At 38.2% G+C, this 21,145-nt stretch overlaps 1 protein-coding gene and 1 non-coding gene across 2 annotated transcripts; both read left to right on the forward strand.

Moving 5' to 3' along the window:
- The first annotated feature begins 232 nt into the window (after nucleotides 1–232).
- Trnas-cga lies at nucleotides 233–314 on the forward strand. The gene has a single exon. It is a non-coding gene; the product is annotated as a tRNA-Ser (tRNA).
- Nucleotides 315–704: 390 nt separating this feature from the next.
- Nucleotides 705–20,381, forward strand: LOC106806716 (presequence protease, mitochondrial-like). The gene is made up of 25 exons (XM_014808746.1): nucleotides 705–841; nucleotides 7,228–7,315; nucleotides 7,982–8,088; nucleotides 8,576–8,727; nucleotides 8,976–9,090; nucleotides 9,806–9,902; nucleotides 10,068–10,228; nucleotides 10,400–10,526; nucleotides 10,935–11,023; nucleotides 11,201–11,329; nucleotides 11,641–11,754; nucleotides 12,015–12,111; nucleotides 12,417–12,551; nucleotides 12,738–12,876; nucleotides 14,889–15,005; nucleotides 15,289–15,418; nucleotides 15,558–15,678; nucleotides 16,012–16,088; nucleotides 16,404–16,569; nucleotides 17,295–17,395; nucleotides 17,630–17,741; nucleotides 18,093–18,259; nucleotides 18,508–18,691; nucleotides 19,037–19,170; nucleotides 19,602–20,381. Exons 1-25 carry the CDS (start codon nucleotides 777–779, stop codon nucleotides 19,738–19,740), a joined length of 3,063 nt encoding a protein of 1,020 aa, XP_014664232.1. The 5' UTR covers nucleotides 705–776; the 3' UTR covers nucleotides 19,741–20,381.
- The last annotated feature ends 764 nt before the right edge of the window (nucleotides 20,382–21,145 follow it).

Here is a 21,145-nt window from a genome sequence, read left to right on the forward strand (position 1 = left end):
AACGAAGTAGTTCCTATCTACTCCGTACTAGGCTACTATCCACGCCCACGGCACGTCTAACCTGATTCTTGTTTTGAGTTTTTCTCTAAAGATTGCTTTAGGTATTGAAAATTTGTAAGCAAGATACTATTGTCACTCACCAGATTAACCGAAGATAGATAAATATATAAATAAGAATCATATGTTACTTATCTCATTGAAGTAAACTGTAATATATTCACTTTCTGCGTCTGTCGTGGTGGCCGAGTGGTTAAGGCGTTTGACTCGAAATCAAATGGGCTATGCCCGCACAGGTTCGAATCCTGTCCACGACGGTCTACATTTTGCTGAAATTCTGTGTAATACATAGTAAATGTACTTGCGAAAAAGAAAAACAATTTAGTGCCATGTCTAGTATAGCGAGAGATTTCCGCACTGATCCTCATTACAGTAATTTGAGTAAATTATACAATGGCCCATTGTCAATGACAATATTGTAAAATTATAAACACTAATCATATCATATGACATTTTTGAGGACAAGATCGAGATGTAAAATTGGCACGTAACATTTTGAATAAAACGAATGCTTATAATGACAAATAAAATTAGCAAATAATCTTTCTAACAAAATATAAGATATATAGAGCAGTGTTTTTTTCCAGTCTTTCACTTTTCTATCTTCACAAATTGCGGCCAGGTGGCGCTGTATTTGCAATGGCAATGGTTGCGCCCATGTGTTAGGGCTTGTTATTGATGAACTTTATTGTATTATTGCGTCATTTTATTCTTAAGTAATGAACATGTCGATGATACTTCAAAATTGGAAGATGCTAGGCCGTCTGTATCGTAAAGGCTGTTCGTAAGTCTTGAAACTTGTCGCTAAAATTATCTTGCAAGGGACTCGTTTAGTCGTTACGTTAGACGTTACAACTTACACTACAGTTACTGACGTTAGTCGTTACTTCTGAAGTTCTGTAATTATATAAATTAGTATCAGTAATTGAGTATAGCTCGTGAGTAACTTATAGCCGTGCGCGATTCGTCTCCGCAGGGCTATAGCACATTCTGCCATAGATGTAATCTAAGCAAGATGGTCCAACTGATGCTCGACCAAAAATTTATCCCCAAACGTAAAATGATGCGGGCTTATTTCTAAACACTTATCTGTCAACATGGACATCTCACCAATCTTTTTTGAACGCTTCCACAACTTTACACCAGGATTTAATGCTGTTTATTGCCTAAAGTCTAGCAGCTACTGTGTTTTTTTTATTTTGATTTTTCAAATGCGGTTGCTCTGCTTATGTGTGCACGCGTGACTCTTCAGTGCCTAAGACTATTGAGGAATAACAGCATAAAGTTACCTGGCTGTAAAGTTGTGGAAGTGTTCAAAAGATAGGTGAGATTGATCAAGAGGATGATTATAGATAAGTGTTAAAAAGCGCACCGTACATTTAACGTATTTGGGGATTAAATTTTTTGGTCACATCAAGTTGTACGCATTGACTTAGATTACATCTGTGGCAGATATGTGCTATATAGCCTCATTGGCACGCGATCGCCGCGGGCCTATAGTACTAGAGCTAAGTAATAAGTAATACCTATACTACTACTACTAGTAGTAGTAGCACTAGTAGATATAATTACAAAATCAATCATGTATTACAGTAGTAGTAATTAACATGTATGTCATTGACATACAATACGTTATACATGTAACATGGCAATACTATTACTATGGTCAATAATATTAATAATTCGCAGTGGTTACGCGTCCGGAACGCGAGTTTTTAAATCGTAGGATGGCGACTGAAGGATAGGACAATCAATCATGTATTACAGTATTAGTAATTAACATGTATGTCATTGATAATATACAATACGTTATACATGTAACATGGCAATACAATGGTCAATAATATTAATAATTCGCAGTGGTTACGCATCCGGAACGCGAGTTTTTAAATCGTAGGATGGCGACTGAAGGATAGGACGGTAACTGATGGTGCGTAGGATCGGTGACTGATTAGGGTTTAGCGGGCAGGGTATTAAAGCACGAATAATTTATCAATCCTTCAGTGTGCATCTTACGATTTAAAAACTCGGCGTCTGGAACCGGTCGCCTGCTCCAGGCTCAGCATCGGCTAGCTCCACTCACACAGTGATCTTGCGACGTGCGTACCAGTGTTGAGGTCTCGAGACCGCTGTGATCCGTTGGCTCGGCCGGTCTCGAGGACCGTTTTCCTTGCGTCTCGGTCTCGGTCTCGGCCTCGGAGTGCAATGACTCGGACTCGGACTCGGACTGCGAGCCTTCCGGACTCGAGGACAATGGGTCGAGGACCGCGCTCGAGGCCAACTACATAATCATAGTAGTCATAGATGCTCGTTGACATGTGACCTTTCAGTGCACCTGGGTTGCACGCTGGGTTAACGGCTAGACACTGACAGGTATTGTTTTAACTTTACACGAACCCGTAATAAAGATTCGATGTTTTGCCTTGCACTGACATTGTGAAAATTGTGCATTTTGTATTACAAATGTGAATTATAAGGCAGAAAGGTGTGAAATGATGTCATGAAACCTATGTGCGAGTACTAGTAGGTACTACTATATGACTCTACCACTTTGAAGGTAGTAGGTACTAGGTGGTAGGTACTTAAGTACTAGCACTCTCTATCTTGGTTCAACAAGCCGCGTCATTCGCATAAAACAGAAATGGATCCGTTACTTTGACACGTTTCGTATGACTCTTGTCTCTGTGTTTTCGGCTGACTATACACTTTCGAATGTCTATCGATGCACGGTTGCGCTTTTTTCCCAGATCAATCTCATAAGCCAAGTCGGATGATTGCCACTAATCTACATTCTACATACAATAGAAATGTTCGTAGCGTAAACAATGCATAATGCACAATGCCGCTAGACGTGCGCGCGCGGCTATACTAGCATGCGTTTTCGCACCAAGAAAAACCGCATGCTAATCGCGATGGAAATACCGGGTAGTTATTTTCCTAAGTCGACACAAATATGTGCGTCCCAAAAGTGTCGACTTATGCAAGTTTTATGTACTTTTCTTATTTATGACAACAAGTGACAGATCCGGGGACAGGAAACCCCCCCCCCATTTTTGAACAAACACATACATAGAAGTGAGTGGCCTTGTCGGTCTGTGCCCCTTTTTTTATCAAACTGGACTCGACTCGGACTCGGACTCGGACTCGGGTGTGTGGACTCGGACTCGGGTGGCGCGGACTCGGACTCGGACTCGGACTCGGGGGTGCGGACTCGGGACTCGGACTCGGACTCGGGGGGTGCGCGACTCGACTACAACACTGGTGCGTACACGCATGATTGCGCAGCAGGACACTCTGCTGGTTGACGTAAATATACAAGATATGCACTGCTGCTGTCTATCCTTTCATCCGTCCTTTCTCGCGCTCTCTCTCTCTCTTTCACACACACATGCGCACAGCTCTCTCTCCTCTCTCTTCTCTTTCTCTCTCTCACACACACACACACCTCTAGCTCTGGATCTGGATCGGGATAGTTTTTTGCGTAGCCCACGATTACATGGATAATAACGCAGGCACCGCCATTTTGAGTGGTCATCCGAGCCACGGGAGATTCACAGTCTCCAAGCTCTCTCTCTCTCTCTCTCTCACACACACACACACAACACACACACACCACACACACACACACCACACACTTCTAGCTCTCTCTCTCTCTCTCTCTCTCTCTCGTCTTCTCTCTCTCTCTCTCTTCTCTCTGTCTCTGTCTCTGTCTCTGTCTCTGTCTCTGTCTCCTGTCTCTGTCTCTGTCTCTGTCTCTGTCTCTGTCTCTGTCTGTCTCTCTCTCTCTCTCTTCTCTCTCTCTCTCTCTCTCTCTCTCTCTCTCTCTCTCTTCTCTTTCTCTTACACACACACACCACCATACACACACACACACGTGCACACACACACACACACACACCTCTAGCTCGCTCTCTCTCTCACTCATGCATACACACACACATACACATTCCCTCTCTTTCTCTCTCTCACGCACACACACACACACACACTCGGCAATCAGCAGAGCATCCCGTTGCGCAATCATGCGTGTACGTGTCACAAGATCACTGTGTGAGATGGATGTCCGGACGCGTAGCCTAGCGGCTCCTCGTCCAGAACCGGTCGCGTAGCCACGGCCTTAATAATTAGTTTCAGTCTCTGCAGACACTAAAGCAATGCCAATGGTACAACTTCAAGTATGACACTATAGTTCACCGTTAAATATATTATTAATATTATGTAGCGCTGGCAGTGTGCTGACTCTTGCATGATTTTCTCAACGAAGAATTACGCTTTATTCTTGCCAGGTAGTGGGTCGTGTGTTATATCCTGCACATAACCTACCTAATTTAGTACTCCTAATTTTGTTGACCTCCAACAAACTCAGTTTCCTGAAGAAGTGGCACGGGGTTAATGTTAGAAAAACCTAGTGGGGTAAAATAGATTAACTACACATTTTTATCAAATAACTTCATGTACACCTATGCATGAGTTACAGAGAGTTTCCCACCATCATGCCACCAGATGTGATTTTAGGGGATGCAATCTAAGCTGTTGGCCGCAAGAAATGAGGACGAAATCTCTCTTCAATGTGTGCATAGGTGTAAAGTTATTGAATATAAATACTCAGTTAACACATATATTTGTCTGAACTATTTCACTCTTCAATGAAAGCCCTTCCAATGGAAGTTCCGATGGAAGTTCCATTTCTGCAGGAACTTCAGTGCAGATGGAAGTTCAGCTGGCATAGTTGATTAGGTAGGCTGTGTGCAGGATGTTACACAATGCAATTAGGCTTACTTGCCTTCAGTATGCTTGTAGGAAAATTTTTCATGATGGGGCCATAATAAAAGTATTGTTTGTTTGCCCTCACCCGACCGACCCGCCGAAAAGGGGCTGACTCAAACATTTTCATTGATCTTTTCCATTATTTTTTTTACAAATTGTATCGCTTTACATTTTATAAATATGTAAGCAATACATTATAATTTTATGTACCAAGCAAAACAAACGTTCAACGTAAAAGGTATCTCCACACAAGCACACCCGAGCATGTAGACACCATGCTGAATTTGTAAAAGACCCACCTAAAAAAAAAAGCCTACCTACCTACCGAAACTTTTCAGCCTAGGTCGGGTGAGGACAAACAAAGATTTTTTAATTGTGGCCTGAACTTAAATATAAATGTTTCCTCGGTGCTGGGCAGAGCATAGCAATGGCAGTGGTTGTTAGATGAGCAGCACGAGTTGAACTCTGGAGCATTTTTGCACTGTAATAACCAATAAGTTTCTGTAAGTATTCTGCCTATAGTGAGCACAGTACATTCCCGTAATACCGATCTGGATATTCATTCATTTATCTACTTTGAATTAACCAAGTAGACACTAGGAATCTTTACTAACTGATACTTCAGTTGGTAAACAAGCAAGCTTCATCTCAATGCTCATGGATCGTTGTCACCTCTATTCAGCAAATACTGAATTTGCTTGTTTCCAATCTACTACGTAAATGGGGGAATCTGTCTGTCACTCTGTCCGTCTATCTTCTCAAGTCCCGTATGAGGTCTCCCCCAACACCATATATATTCTGAATCAGCATGACGCGACGACCATTTTAAGCCAAAAAAATTTGCAAATTAAGCCAACAAAATATGCAAAAAAAACAAAAACACAAAAAACGAGGGTATATGTACCTTAACTATCTATTGTGTCATGTCACACCGGGTGCTATAGTTATTTATTAAATCTTACCATTTCTTTAATTCGTTGTCAAATGTTATCAAATTCTCATGTTCTCATATGATTCCTATGTTTATTATGTAATTATGTCTTTCTTCCATGACCCGAGAGGGGCATACAAGAAATATAATTAATTCAATCCAATGCATAAAATCTCATTGGACGGTGGCGCCCCCTGCGAATGAGCGGTACATTTTCGAACGAGTTTGGACAGATTTCCCCATTTATGCAGTAGATTTATGTATGTAATAAGGGGAAAATAAGGGGAAAAAAGAGAAAAAGGGAGGGGGGAGGGAGAGGGGGAAAAAGGGAAAGGGAGGGAGAGGGATGGATGTACAGCCGTGATGGCAGACTAAATTCTAGCTCTTTTCTCCTTTATCCCGGGCATCGCCGGGTAGCCCAGCTAGTAATACTATATAGGCATACTCTGCTTATAACTGCTTAATTAGTGGTGTGTAGTGTTTGCTACATGGACCTTATTCCTCCAATTGTTTAGTTACTATATCTGTTAAGTCGTCTGTACGCAAACATAGTACTGTGTATCTTAAATTATTATAACCTAAAACCTAAAAACTATATATATTAATAATATGCCATTGTGACAGCACACATTTTGCGATTTATTTAAGTGGCGTTGTAGTTTCAGAACCTGATTTTTGACAAAACTTAGGGCCAATCATAAACCATATTGGTAAACAGAAATGGTGATTACAAATATTGCCAGTCTCCAATTGGAATTTTTAAATGATTTTGGTGTCATTGTGCTTCTTGATGTCTCAGTTTGGGTAACATTAGGTTGGCTCAGTGCTTTTGATTTAGTTTAAAACCATTTTTACTTTATGCATTTTGTCATACCTTCAAATAACCATTCTATGTGAAAAACTGAAATTTGATCAAATTCGAGTCAGGGCAGTAAATAAAACCATATCGTTTGTCAATGGAAATGAATGTTGGAAAGATAACTATTCTCCACTTGGCAATTTTGAAGCCGATAAAATTATATTTCTGACTGTTTACAAATTAAATATACTTCCCCACATGAAAACATCATCCTACTATTTTTAATAATTTAGTTTTTCAAAATTACAGTCATTGTTGAAGAAAGTGATTAAACCGTGTGAGACTTTAAACACTACAAAACCAGAATGCATTGGATAACTATATGGCCATTGGACCATTTCCACCTGTTGGGCCGTAGCCTAGGCATAAAATATATTGGTGTTTCATGGCACATTGATCATTTAATAGAAAATCAAGTAAATAATGCCAATGAAATATTATATAATACAGTTGAGTCGGGATTATTCCACCTAACCAAGGCCTATAGTTGGTTGGATAATCCAACAATTCATATAATATGGAAATTGGGGGTTGGGTTTGATCTTCATTCCATGCCGGATGAAATGGAAATGCAGTATGAAAATTATATTTAACTGAAATTATTTCCTTTCAGGGCCAATAGGCATTTTTGCTCTCGTGCGGTTCAAACTGCAAAAAAGTATGAAGCAGGACAGTGTATTCATGGTTATCGAGTAGAGAAGGTATTGTATTTCTGTGTGTTTTTATGCATTTGTTTAAAATAACGTCAAGAGCTAATGATACCTATACCTAGTTATTACTAGCAGGGCTTGAAACTAATGCTTGCCGAATTGCCCGAGGTTACTAGATATCTGTAGCGGCTAGTAGCATGTCTTGGCAGACCATCCTTGTTGGCGAGTGTTGGTAATACTTGAATCCGTAGCTACTTTTTGTGCAACTGTTTTCATCTGGTTTAAGTATAAAATTTGTGTGCACAAATGTAAATTTCATCACTAGATTTCAGCAGGCTTCCTAATATTGATTTAAATTAGGTCCCATTACCAAAGTAGCAAGACTTGGAATGCATCTCAGATAGTCTAAAATAAAAATTGTTCTGGGGAGCCCACCCCCCTTCCCAAGACCCACGTGATCATACTCACCTCCTGTGCACAGCTAACTGCTTGCCGTGGTGCTAGGTTAGTTTCAAGCCGTACTAATAGATATTATTAGCTATTAATAACGTGCAAAGACGTATTCACATGGTATTTGTAATATTTGTGTTATGTTTAAACAGTGTGGCAATTAACGTACATTGATGAGATTAGAACTGATATCTATGTTGACCATCTATTCAATTAATAAATAAATCATAAGTGACATTGATAATGAGATATGTGTACTTATTTCAGGTTGAGCCTATTCCAGAACTGTACTTAACGGCTGTGAAATTAGAGCACGAGGGAACAGCTGCACAGCACATTCACATTGCCCGAGAAGACCGTAACAATGTTTTTAGGTGAAACTAATCTAACCTTTTCATTTTCTTGTGTGGTTCACACTCTTCAATACTGTTTATCTGAATCCATAGTATCAGGATACCTCATAGAGAGTAATAATTTATAGTACAGTGAAGAGACAATAATTTTACTATAATTTTACATAATTTTAATAATATTATGTTATTATATACTTGTGCTCAATAGTCATCTTGACCTTCCAGCTGTTAATGAAACATCTAGCTGGCATCTGTATTTATTAAATAAATATTAAAAAGCTCTATAAACATGCTAGATGTTAAATACGTGATGTCAAATTTTCTTGCAGTGTCTCGTCTGTCTAATTATAAAATGATAAGTTTGTTTGTCTTCCCTTTTCTGATTATTATTAATCTTTTTGCAAGATATCATATTATCTGGAGTGTATAATATAGATCTATATTATACACTCCTAATATTATCCACCCTATTTTGGTGGTGTCTGATGCATTTATTGTTGTATTACAGTGTTGGGTTAAGAACCACTCCACTAGACAGCACAGGTGTGCCCCACATTTTAGAACACACGACATTATGTGGGTCTGAAAAGTTTCCATGCAGAGATCCCTTCTTTAAAATGTTGACCCGGTCTCTTTCAACATTTATGAATGCATTTACTGGTAGGTTCTAGTATATCCTAAATAAATATCTTGCTAATGTCTGTAAAAATTTACTCGCATGGTAACTTTTGTACTTTATCTTATATTATTACTTTATATTTACCTAACATTTATTCTAGTTAAATTCAAAAAAGAATATCTTGCCTAAAATACAGAGCATGTGAGCTTCTAAATAGTAATGTAAGGTAGTTAATGATCATCAGAAAACATGTATCGAAATTCTGAACTATTCAGTGTATTATTTTTAGCTAGTGATTGGACCATGTACCCATTTTCAACCCAGAATGCTCAGGACTTCGAAAATTTGCTGTCAGTTTACCTAGATGCAGTCTTCTATCCACAACTCAGAGAACTTGACTTTATGTAAGTTCACTTGAGGTCATGGTACTATTAATATGAAATCTACGTGTCAGTATGTATATATCAGTTAGATACATCATATTAAAGGGACAGTAGCCTCTAGGATTTTACTGCATACAACTGTACTTACTGTGTAACAAATCGTCTATACCCACATGTATTTATTACCAGATACCTAATTTAATTGTTATAATTATTTACACATCAACGCTACGATATTTGAACGGCGCCATGACACCCGCGACCGTGCTGCCACCCCGAAAAAGTTGCGTATTTGACAATTTATTTTGCAGGTTACAGACCGAGGGCTAATCACAAAAGTGCAATTATATTTATACCTAAATGCTATTTAACCGAACGATATTCATTTTAGGGCAAATTTATCCATATTATAACTGAAACTATATGTCGTTTATAAGATATTACAATTCTTTTGTTTTTAAATGAATAAATAAGAAACACCCTCGTCTGTAGCCCTTGGCTGGAAAGTGGTTTTGTGCAACTTATCAGATCGTGCACTTTGAGTGGCGCCACCGTCGTTGTAATCAAACTGTAGTCGTTAGTTTTAAAACATTTTTTAATAATATTTCTAATGGTGATTGAACCATGAAACTTTTTATGTAGCATAATTATAACCTAAATTAGCTGAAAATAACCCTAGAACCTAGAGTAAACTCTCCCTTTAAGCAAATGTTTGAATGATTTGATTTGAATGCAGGCAAGAAGGGTGGAGACTGGAGCATCAAGTTGTGAATGACCATGGCTCACCTATAGTTTTTAAAGGAGTTGTCTTCAATGAGATGAAAGGAGCATTTGTAAGCATGGAACCTTGGATATCCTAATTAACATTATGCTTATCTTTTGTTTTTCTTAATATATGCTATTTATAACTAGTGACACATTAGTAAGGATTAGTAAGTACATGAAATTCGTTTGGATTGAATGACATTTCTTTTAATCGAATTATTTCTAATTATTAGGCAAGTCCAGAACAAGTGTATGCACAGCACCTACAAAACAGTCTTTATCCTAGTCACACGTACTCACATGTCAGTGGAGGCCAACCACTGTCCATTCCTGATCTCACATGGGAAAAACTGCGGCAATTTCATGCAGCCCACTACCATCCTAGCAATGCAAGGTTTGTTACATGTCTTTAATTATGTGCATTTAGCTACATTCTATTTATGCAACCATGTCACCAGGAATGTAGAAACATTGTTTATAGAAGAGCGAATATAGAGTATGACAAAGTAAATGAGGAAAATCTATGGGAAACCCAGTGAAACTTTGGAGCTTCTCTGTCATACAGGTTCTACACTTACGGCAACCTGCCACTGGAGAGGCATCTGGAGTTGATTGACTCACTAGTCCTGAGTCGATTTAGCAGGGTCAACACAGACACCAGTGTTCCTGATCAACAGCGATGGAGCAAGCCTGTAGGTTTATCACTAAGTTGCATGGTACACTATTGATACAGCTTCGTGCTCTGCCCTTACTCCAACTTGGAGGTTATATATATATATATATATATATATGTATTTATTTATTTATTTATTTTTATTTATTTACCTGATTGGATACTATGAGTTACTTCTACGAGTTCTTTCCTTACTGTTGTTGTTATAACATTCTTGTCGATTTTGTTATAGAATTTATAGTTAAATATACGAAATGTACTTGTCACATATTAATGTACCACAATAATATTAGTAGAAGTGCTTGAGGTAATATTGCACTATCCTTTCTATCCATTGAGTGCAGTAGAGATACAATGGATCTGGTGTATTGGACAATAATTAATGATATAACATGACTGATTGTGTGATGGTTATGATCTTTCATAGAGGACAGTGACGGTTAACTGCGCACCTGATAACATGGCACCAAACCCGGACAGGCAGACAACAGTATCTGTTAGCTACCTACTTTCAGGGTAAAGCATTTTAGGTGACTTGGCATTGTTTTGTTGTGATCCTGAGCTACAATACATGTCCAACAACATTGCCATGCATATTATATAGGATGATATTAATTTATGTAATCATATAGTCTTAATTTATAATGCTATGTACCATAAAAGGTACTAGGTTTTCTATTGGTGAATTTGCAGTATCACTGATACATTTGAAGACTGTACATTGAGCATCATAGGCAGTCTTCTCACAAGTGGGCCAACTTCACCTTTCTACCAGTCACTGATAGAGCCAGGCATCGGTGCCGACTTCTCACCAAGTACAGGGTACCTCATCTTTTGCTTATAAGTGTTTCAAGTCGAGACTACATTTGATTGATTGAATTGCACTCCCTGCGGTAAAGTGGTAATTAAATTAAGGGTGAGAATAATCACTTTTCTATTTACGTGTTTATGAATGGAACTTCAGGTGTACAGTAGTGAACTGAGGTAAAGGGTGTTTTTAACGTTTTCTTACCAAATTTCATTTTTCAATGTTTTCAGTTTATATATTTGTATCTGTTGATGTCAGGTCACATACACGAAACATACATTTATGTAAATTTATAACTGGGGCATGTGTTTCTGTTTATCAACAGATATAGTGGAGATTTAAAGGAAGGTGCATTCTCTATTGGTTTGCAAGGAATAGCAGAGGATGATGTGCCAATAGTGGAAGACATCATAAGAGAGACCTTTGACAAAGTCATCGAGTAAGCTTCATTGATCCAGGATTAGCATATACTTTATGGGGATATTATATTCTAATAATAATCATATTACTGCATGGGGGCAGTTTACATTTCTGCCTGCCTTTTAGCTTTGGCAAAGTTGAATAGTCTGTTTAGCGAGTAACTTCCATCATAGACATTCATAAATTAGCTAGTTATTCATATTAATGGATTAGCTTCCTGGTCATCATTTTCCAACTTAACATTTAGAATTGAGAAACCATGTTTTGTGTTAATTACAGGGAGGGTTTTCCACAGGAGAGAATAGACGCACTTTTGCACAACATTGAGCTATCACTGCGTCATCAAACATCCAACTTTGGTCTGGGCCTTGCAGTGGTAAAACATATACAGTGTGATAATTACTTCCAATACATCCCTAATTATGAATAATTAATTTACTTCATGATTTTTATTATCAGAATCTAAATTTTTTGCCCTTACTATTAAAAATGTTAATTATGCACCTGAATGATAACTGAATTTCATTAAATAGTGGTTATAAACTTATGATCAATCCTATGCTGGTCACTTGTTGTGCAAGCCAACTACGACTGTGTTTGATGTATTCATGTGCATTTTTATGTTGATTGCAAATCCAGATCATTACGCACATATCTCAGCATGTTGTCTTTCATTGATAGAGCATTGCAGCAGTGTGGAATCATGATGGCAGTGCGCTTGATGCACTTAAGGTCACCAAAAACGTGGAAAAATTTAAGCAGCATGTCAAGGAAGATCCAAAGTTCTTACAAAACAAAGTCAAGCAATACTTCAAGGTAGAGAAATCTGTGCAATTTTAATGATTATTCAAATATTATTCATTAATGCAGAGCTATTTGGGGAAAATCACGCAGCCTTTGTCAAACGAACAACATTTTTGTCATCTGTATAGGCTATTCTTAGTATCTCAGATTTTTATCTATGGATGCAGCTTCATTTAGGTAACTTTAATTGGTCCCCAGGAAAACACGCACAAATTGAATTTGATCATGGTTCCTAAAGAAAAATACAAGTTAGAGGTGGAGAAGAAAGAAGATGAAAAACTTCAGCAAATGGTTTCCATACTCACAGATGATGAAAAACAAAAAATATATAATAAAGGTATGTCATTAATTGTCATAATGTGAGTTCATTGTATATTAGCTAGAATGTAATGTTTTAGCTCATCTGACATAGTGAGATGCAGCTTGTAGAATCGCATGAGCATGCATCCGTCCGGCCGTGCGTGCGTCCGTCAACAGTTGGGCACAAATCTAAACGGCTCGACGTACGGTCACGATATTCGGGACGTGGGGGGGTAATCCTAAAACGAGTTGGGATTTTGAAGCTGGGGGTCAAAGGTCAAGAGGTGTAAAAGAAGGGGGAACATTCCCTCCTTAACTTGAGGTATAGGGAGGAAATGCAGAATTGCGGCACAAATCTAAACGGCTCGACCTATGCTCATGATAGTCGGTGTATAGCATCATGGTAGGAAAAGCCATCACTGTGGCGAAATTGGAGGTCACAGGTCAAAGGTCAATGGGGCACAGGGCAGATTTTAGACATTTTCTGAGGACATGGTCTGACGGAGCGATTGGAAAACTTTTTTGTTTCAGCGGTGACCTACCATCTTTATGGCTTTATTGAAAGGACCATGAAATGTATTTTCTGCTGACATGCGAAGAGTAAGTGTCGGATAACCTTTTGACCCTCAAGAGGAGGGTTAAATATTGATTTGTTGAGTGTTAACAAAGGACTGAACTGCTTTTGCTATTATTAGAGCCCATACCTGTGTGAATGTGAGGCTACAGTTGCACAGTTTAATTGCAAAGGCAAATGTTTGTTGAACAAGGTCAACAATGCTCCTTAAATCATATTATTTTCTAAAGCAGTCTGTCTATAGCACCCTGAAGGCTGAATCAGTGAATGCTCGCGTGGGTAGGCAAAAACACGGGGCAGCCCATGGCTGGCACTATTCTAATCATAATTGTTGCCTGCCAACCTGCAGTGCACATGTGATTATCGCCTGCCTGAATATACTTACTTGGATTTTAGCCTGTAGGATTTCAGCAACTCCCCAGGGAGCTAGTTAGGGTATCTCAAGAAGGGCGATGCCATCTTTGATTATTGATTACACTTGCACGCGCCATCTCGCGGCAACTATAGTCCTAGTTTAAATTAGATTTTATTCTCATGTAACTTTGTTAAACGAATAAATAATATCTAGTACCATATAATATATATTTACTTTTCATCTTGAATCTTAACATGTATCATGTAGCTATGGCCGTGCGTATCCATTTACCAGTTATGCAAACATAAGCTGTTACCATATAAATATTAGAGACACTATATATTATTATTTCTATGGCTGTTACACTCAGGGGCATAGGAACGAAGTATTATTGAGGGGGCAGTAAAAGGCATCATCGCTGGGTTTTTACATTTTTTTATATAATTAAGAGAGAGAGAAAGTCTAAGATAAAGAGAGAGAGAGAGCGTAGTAAATTGAGACGGGGACAGGAAAACGGTGATACGGTGTGTATGCGAGCAGGAAACGGGGTACAATTAGGTCGTGCGAGATGGTGTGCAAGGGGATGGGAGGTGGGAGGCAAGGGGAGGGAGATGGGAGGTAAGGGGGTGGAAGTGAGAGGCAAGAGGAGTGAAGTGGGAGGCAGGGGGAGAGAGGTGAGAGGCAGGAGGGAGGGAGGTGGGATGCAGTGGGGAGGGAGGTGGGAGAGAAGGACCCCCCGCCCCCTCTAATTAAACTTGGAGATCCATGCTCATATGTTGAAATCTTTTATGTCAACGTCAATGTCATTCATTAACTTGTATTTGAATTGTTATTATTGTTCTTGTTATTATAATTAGCCCATAGAGATTAGGTGGGTGCGAAAGTGTAGCTGATATTTCTTCGAATTGGCTACGAAAGTCAAACAAGACTAAAGAAGACTTATGTATAAGACGTCTTGCTATGCACAAATGAATTTATCAGCAGCACACCAGACACCAGATGAGCCCTGTCGCACTGCGGCACTTGTTATGTTAATAGTATGGTGGTGAGTTGATTTAATTAGTGTGGGTGGAGGTTCCTGATTTTTTTAAACTAGAAGTCTTTTCTCATTTATGCACAGGCCTGGAGTTAGCAGAGAAGCAGAATGAGCCTGAAGACCTTTCTTGTCTGCCAACACTAAGGATTTCCGACATCGAGAAGAGAGGAGAGTTTATACAAGTCTCACATAGCACGCCATGTGTGTATTAATCAATAGATCTCAATGGATGTGGTTATACCTATGTACACAGTGATGCAAAGCTGCAAGTTGGCAAATCGCACTTAATTTTCTTCATAACATTCTAACATTCTTAAAATTCTACTAACCAGAAATGAGGAAGAAAAAATACATGTAATATTCTCATGGTCATGGTAACATGCAGTTTGGCACATTAGCTATGATATTTATATCTGATGAATAATTGTTGGCGTTACAAATTTATTATATGTAAGACATTTATGCTATGCATTATTTGTTGCAGTAAATGTACCAGTACAGCTATGTGAGCAGCCCACTAATGGAGTGACGTACTTCAAAGCAGTTGCCGATGCTAGCAATCTTGATACAGCACTGTTGCCATATTTGCCAATATTCTGCAATGTTCTGGCTCAGTAGGTCATATTCTATGAGAAAATGCAAAAGCTGATCATGTTTTCTGCATATCAGCACTTTACTAACTAGCACATTTATGCTAATTGTTGATTTTTGTATTGTGTGCACCAATAGTAAAATCGTTGTCTTTAATTCAAGAATGGGAGCGGGTCAGATGGATTTCCGGGAGTTGAGCCAGGAGATACAACTGAAAACTGGTGGGATGTCTGCGGCCAGCCTTGTAACGAACAGTCACACTGACCCTCTTAGCTATGAGCAGGTGAGTATTTATATTGTGTTCTATATTGCAGTTTTGTTATTATAATTAGTATTATAATTGGTGAATAATAGTTAGTAGTATTAATAATATTGTGTTTCATGCTGCTATCATATATATGTATAACATGAAACATACATTACAGGTGCTGTTGATATTATTGATCATGTCCATGTACATTGCCAGAACTGTATACCATTACAATTGATTAATGAAGTGAAAGGGTGTTTATAATGCTACATCTTACTGTGCCATGCTATTGTATCAATGTGCATATTTTTATACAAAATTAATGTAACTAGAGTACGTTCAATCAGATTTTCTTCCACATTTTAGGGCATCCTATTCTCCTCATACTGCCTTGACAGAAACACAAGTGATATGTTTTCCATTTGGTCGGAAATCTTTAATGGGTTAGTGACATTGGTGGTAATTTATGTACTTTTCTTATCGGTGATACAAACAATTTGATCATGCAGTTTTTCATGTTTTAAATTGTGTCCATTTTGCTTAATCATATTTATTTCATTCTTCAACATCTATTGCTTTACATTACTGGGTAATATATGAATGTATGGATCAGGTATGCGCTCAAATATAAAAAGCGGCTTTTTTGGTAACCAATAAGGTTTTGAATATAGGGGCAAGCTCTTGCTTGTAAAGTGCGTGCCTGTGATACCAATGATTAATATCTAATTCTACATGTCTTTTTGTTTGTGATCACCAAGGGTGAAATTGACAGCCATAGATCGGCTTTCAACTCTAGTAAAAATGGCTGCCAATGAGCTGGCAATGAGCGTGGCACAGAGCGGCCACAGCTATGCCATGACGCATGCCAGCAGCTTCTTAACGCCTGCGGCTCATATGAAGGAGAGGCTTGGTGGAATTTCTCAGGTATGTATACTTGCCCATAGATCATTGAACACTGAGAAACGGGGTGGAAATCGTATGTCCCTTGCAAATCGTGCAATCGTTGCTGCTTCAGCCTTCCACCACTACCGTTTTCTTTCCTCCTTTCCCAATTTACAGTTGTGGTTGTCAGCTACTAAACTCTAGCATTTAAGTATTTACCAGCGTCGTCACTCTCCAGCCATATCATGATATTTTTCATTGTAAACTTAAATATTAAAAGGAATACTACTTCCAAATTCTATATTATATTGTTACTGAGTAGATTACGTGACAGCATTTGTGGAACACAGTTCTGCCTTTTTATATTAAGGCCCTGTCCCTGCCAACTGCATTTTTACTAACCGGCCCTTTTGAGAACGTAAGCCCTGTGGTTGGTGTGGGACGACTGGACTTTAAGATAAAATAAAATATCAAAGGTAAAGTAATGAGGGTTATGGTAAAGGCGGCATTCAATGGTTGGTTTAATCATCTATAATTTCTTTTGTACTTGCTCATATGCTTACAATAATGTGTAAACGAGATTAGCATAATTACTCAATTAATAGGACTTCTCATAAATATAAGCAATCGTAACCTGGAATGCACAGGTGAGATTGACCACCAAGTGTGATTATTTCCCTGTGCATCATCATGTTGGGTGTTTGATAAGTTAACACAGGATAACTCCTGATAGAGGACAAGATCATTGAAACGTGTCATATTATCAGGTGAGGCATATGAAGCAAATTGCCGAGATGCAGGATGTCTCACCTGTCCTGGAGAAACTTGCTCTCATTGCCAAGCAACTACTCAACAAGAATAGCATCCGGTACTATGCAGTTTGAACCCATGCTTCAGTCAATAATTAATTGGCTGAAAGACTTCAGTAAATTCTGAATGTGTTCATAGAAAATTTGAAATGTTATAAGCATTTTATTGCCATCAACTATAGGAATTTCTTTTTACTTGTATCTGCCTACACAGAGATTTACATGATTATGGAGTATATTCACCACTTTTTAGAGTGCAGGGTTTATGCAACACGTTCATTATTCATCCTCAGATGTTCCATTAATGCAAGCCCAGAACATGCACAGAAGAGTGTCAATCACTTGGAGACATTCCTCGCATCTCTGTCTGGCAGCTCTCGGGGTGCTGGACGAATTCTAATCCAGGTAAAGCTACCTTCCACTCAACCTGGTTTCTTGTTCAGTGTATATGAGTTTGACACGTTATTATGTTTGTAACCTTGTGTATACTGTATGTTACATCCAGAATTACTGAAGTTGTCTGTGCGATCTTTACCATGATCTGTTGTTTGGTAGCGACATGTGAATGTCGCTTCGTGAATTGGCAACAATACTGAATGTCATTAACGTGTCATTACGGATTTGAGGTAGCTATAAAAATATTCATAAAAAATTAGAAGCTTACTCAGATGGATTAAATATTTGATTAAATAATGATGTATGTAAATATATTTGCTCTAATATCTGTAAGCAAGTAACTAATGTGTGCATCCTTAGAAGAGCGACTTCACAGCGACTTGCGAGAAGACTCATGTTGAGCTACCCTTCCCTGTGAATTACGTTAGCAAGTGTTTGGAGACAGTGCCCTACACACATCCTGACTCTGCTGTTCTATCTGTACTTGCGACCCTGCTGAAGTGGAAGTACCTACACAAGGAAATCAGGTACAACTGTAAACACCCCCACAATGGTGCTAGAATTGTAAATTATTATGTGGTGTTTCTAATAGTCATGGGAATCATATGATTATAGTGTATACAAATAGTGTTTAGACAGACATAGCCAAATTCTGAAGTGTAAAATGTTTGTGCATAATGCTCAGGTCATCTGTTTCATTGACTTTGATTTGCCACAGGTGCACTGACAATTTTCTCCGTATGGTAGGTAATATTAGTTCTGTGCCTGTTCACAGGGAGAAAGGGGGAGCCTATGGTGGAGGGGCAAATATGGGAGGTGGACTTCTCACCTACTACTCATACAGAGACCCACACGTCATGCAGACATTAGAACAGTTTGACAAGTCTGCAGATTGGGCCAGGAGTGGGCAATTCTCTGACAGTGATGTCAATGAAGCAAAGCTCTTCGTCTTTCAAGGGGTGCGAAACAAATTTGCTAATACAGTTGTTGATAATCTAAGTTCTCCAAAGATATACATGGCTAAAAGCTGTAAAAGCTGACTTTATCATTTTATTTGACAGCATGGATATTTTGAGTTATTGGCATTGCTTAGTAACTTATTTCCATCTATATTTTATTGCACTGAAATTTTGCTTGGTTGTTAATACAAATTAATGTATAAATCACAGGACTTGGTTATTATAGATTTTCAAGTGCTTAGCTTATTATCTGACAGGAATATAAATTCGTCACTAGTAGCTAGGATTTCGTATCTCCGCCATATTTCAAATAAATCACTTTATCTTATTACTTGTGTTTGGTAGGTTGACGGGCCCATATCGCCTGGTGAGAAAGGTGTAGACCTGTTTCTGCAGGCACTAACTGACGAAGCTAAGCAAGTGCATCGCGAACAGTTTTTTGATGTTCAGAAAAATGACATTATACAAGCAGCACACAGGTCAGTTCATGCTGTATGAAACACTGCAATAAATTGAGTGTCAGTACATTTATATTTTTCAGCTTGCTAAGTCATGAGATTTGATCGGTCTTCCACTGATACAAAGGTCTATTTTCTGTTGTAGTGGACGTGCACATCTTATCGGTCTCAATACCTTTACCATAAATTTCCCTTAACCAACCAGCAATGTGTTGTTAGTCTTTGTGTACTTCATTTACCACACTTCCTCACTTTATTGCTAATAACTATTTCCAAAAACAAACACTATTATATTATCAGCATATTAACAATCATATCAAAATACATCAAACATACTTCAATTATTACATAACGTGTGATATTGAAACCCATTATTCATGTGAATGCAAAGTTTGCCTTCACTCATGTTGCACATTGCCGTCGGCTCATGGTAGCTATCCGATCTGTTGCAGGTACCTCACACCTGGCAACCGACCAAGCGCAATCACCTTCATAGGGCCAGAGAACCCAGCTACTGTGACCGACTCATCGTGGGTCCGTGTGAGTGAGACGGAATCATCTGACATGCCCTCACAGCAGGGGGTCGTCTAACAGCACCATATAAGCCGTTTTACTACGAACTGGTTTCACTGTGGGATGACGTAGGCATGCATGCGTTCTTGTTTGTAACGCTTTCACTGCGTAGTAATGAATTGATAATCACTTTGGAAAGTGCTTGGATTCTGCATACACTGTCCAATCGTAGTCAAAAGAAACATTTATTTCGTGATTTTATAGATTTATTCTGTGTAACACCACCATGCATAACAAATTGTAAGTCAAATCATAGGCACATCTAGACACTATCATAATAAAATGGTTGTTTGAGCCCTCTTAGCATATGTAAAATAGGATATCTTTCTTACGTCAAAATTATACATGGTGTAATTGACCTCATCCTGTCATCTACCTTTTATATTGTAACAAGCAGGTACGCACAATGTTCTAAAGTACCAGATTGGTTTATTTGTTTATTTGCTAATCTGCTCTAAAAGCTTTATTGAGTAGAACCTCTTAGTCAGAACCATTAGGTATAGGTTTCATAGTTACTTATAACAAAAGTGAGTTAAAGCCATGTCTTTTGTATATATATTATCATAGTATATCATATGTTAATTAATGTATGTGCTTAAAACTGTTTATTTTCATTCATAAGAAAGGTTATATTACATATCGTGTCAAAAAATTCAAAAGGAATGTATCTTCATTTATATTATGAAAGTTGATGTAAGAATTCTCGTGTTAGAGAAAATAATTAGCGAACACACCACTTTCAAGAACACATCACTAACATTTAATACCCAGGATTACTGTGAAGTTTTCAAACTGGATTTCACTTGTAGAGGGGAAAATGGAAAGACCATGGCACAAAAGCGCAATGTCTAACCATAACAAAAGTGCAGAACTGCATTTTAGATGATAAAGGCATAATCAGCTCCACTGTTTATATTTTAGTCAGTTTAAATAATCTCCAGCAAACATCTGAGTATTTTTACACTATTTATTCGCTTTTCATCTGGAACTAGTTGATTTACTAAAAATCCTAATTTATCACTAAAATCACTTTTAGTGCTAATAAAATAATACTGTGCTGATGAAATAATACTCATGCGTAGATTTAGAAATGTAGAAAGTTAACTCTTTAAGTTATATAGTAAAAAATAGGCACATCGATTAAAATAGGCATCAGTAACATTATATTTGTACACCTGTAAATAATACATAAATATCGATCTTATTTACATAATTATAATGGTAACAGCTATAACAACAAGACAAATGCATAACAAATAAATTGCTAATAACAAGTGCTATGGGAACTACGGAGTTATAAACAAGTGCTAGTACAGACATTACTCCTCTGTAGCTTAATGTGACTGTTGCTGCTACTGTTATACTACACTGCTACTGTTATACTACACTGCTACTGTTATACTACACTGCTACTGTTATACTA

The sequence above is a fragment of the Priapulus caudatus genome, unplaced genomic scaffold, assembly GCF_000485595.1.
Source record: "Priapulus caudatus unplaced genomic scaffold, Priapulus_caudatus-5.0.1 Scaffold175, whole genome shotgun sequence".
NCBI lineage: Eukaryota > Metazoa > Priapulida > Priapulimorpha > Priapulimorphida > Priapulidae > Priapulus > Priapulus caudatus.

Excerpts from the sequence above, each read along its gene's own strand:
- LOC106806716 (XM_014808746.1), top strand. The coding sequence starts at position 777 with ATGAACATGTCGATGATACTTCAAAATTGGAAGATGCTAGGCCGTCTG. Across the intron at positions 16,089-16,403 it reads TGGTCGGAAATCTTTAATGG|GGTGAAATTGACAGCCATAG; the intron begins GTTAGTGACATT and ends GTGATCACCAAG. Across the intron at positions 17,742-18,092 it reads CTGGACGAATTCTAATCCAG|AAGAGCGACTTCACAGCGAC; the intron begins GTAAAGCTACCT and ends GTGCATCCTTAG.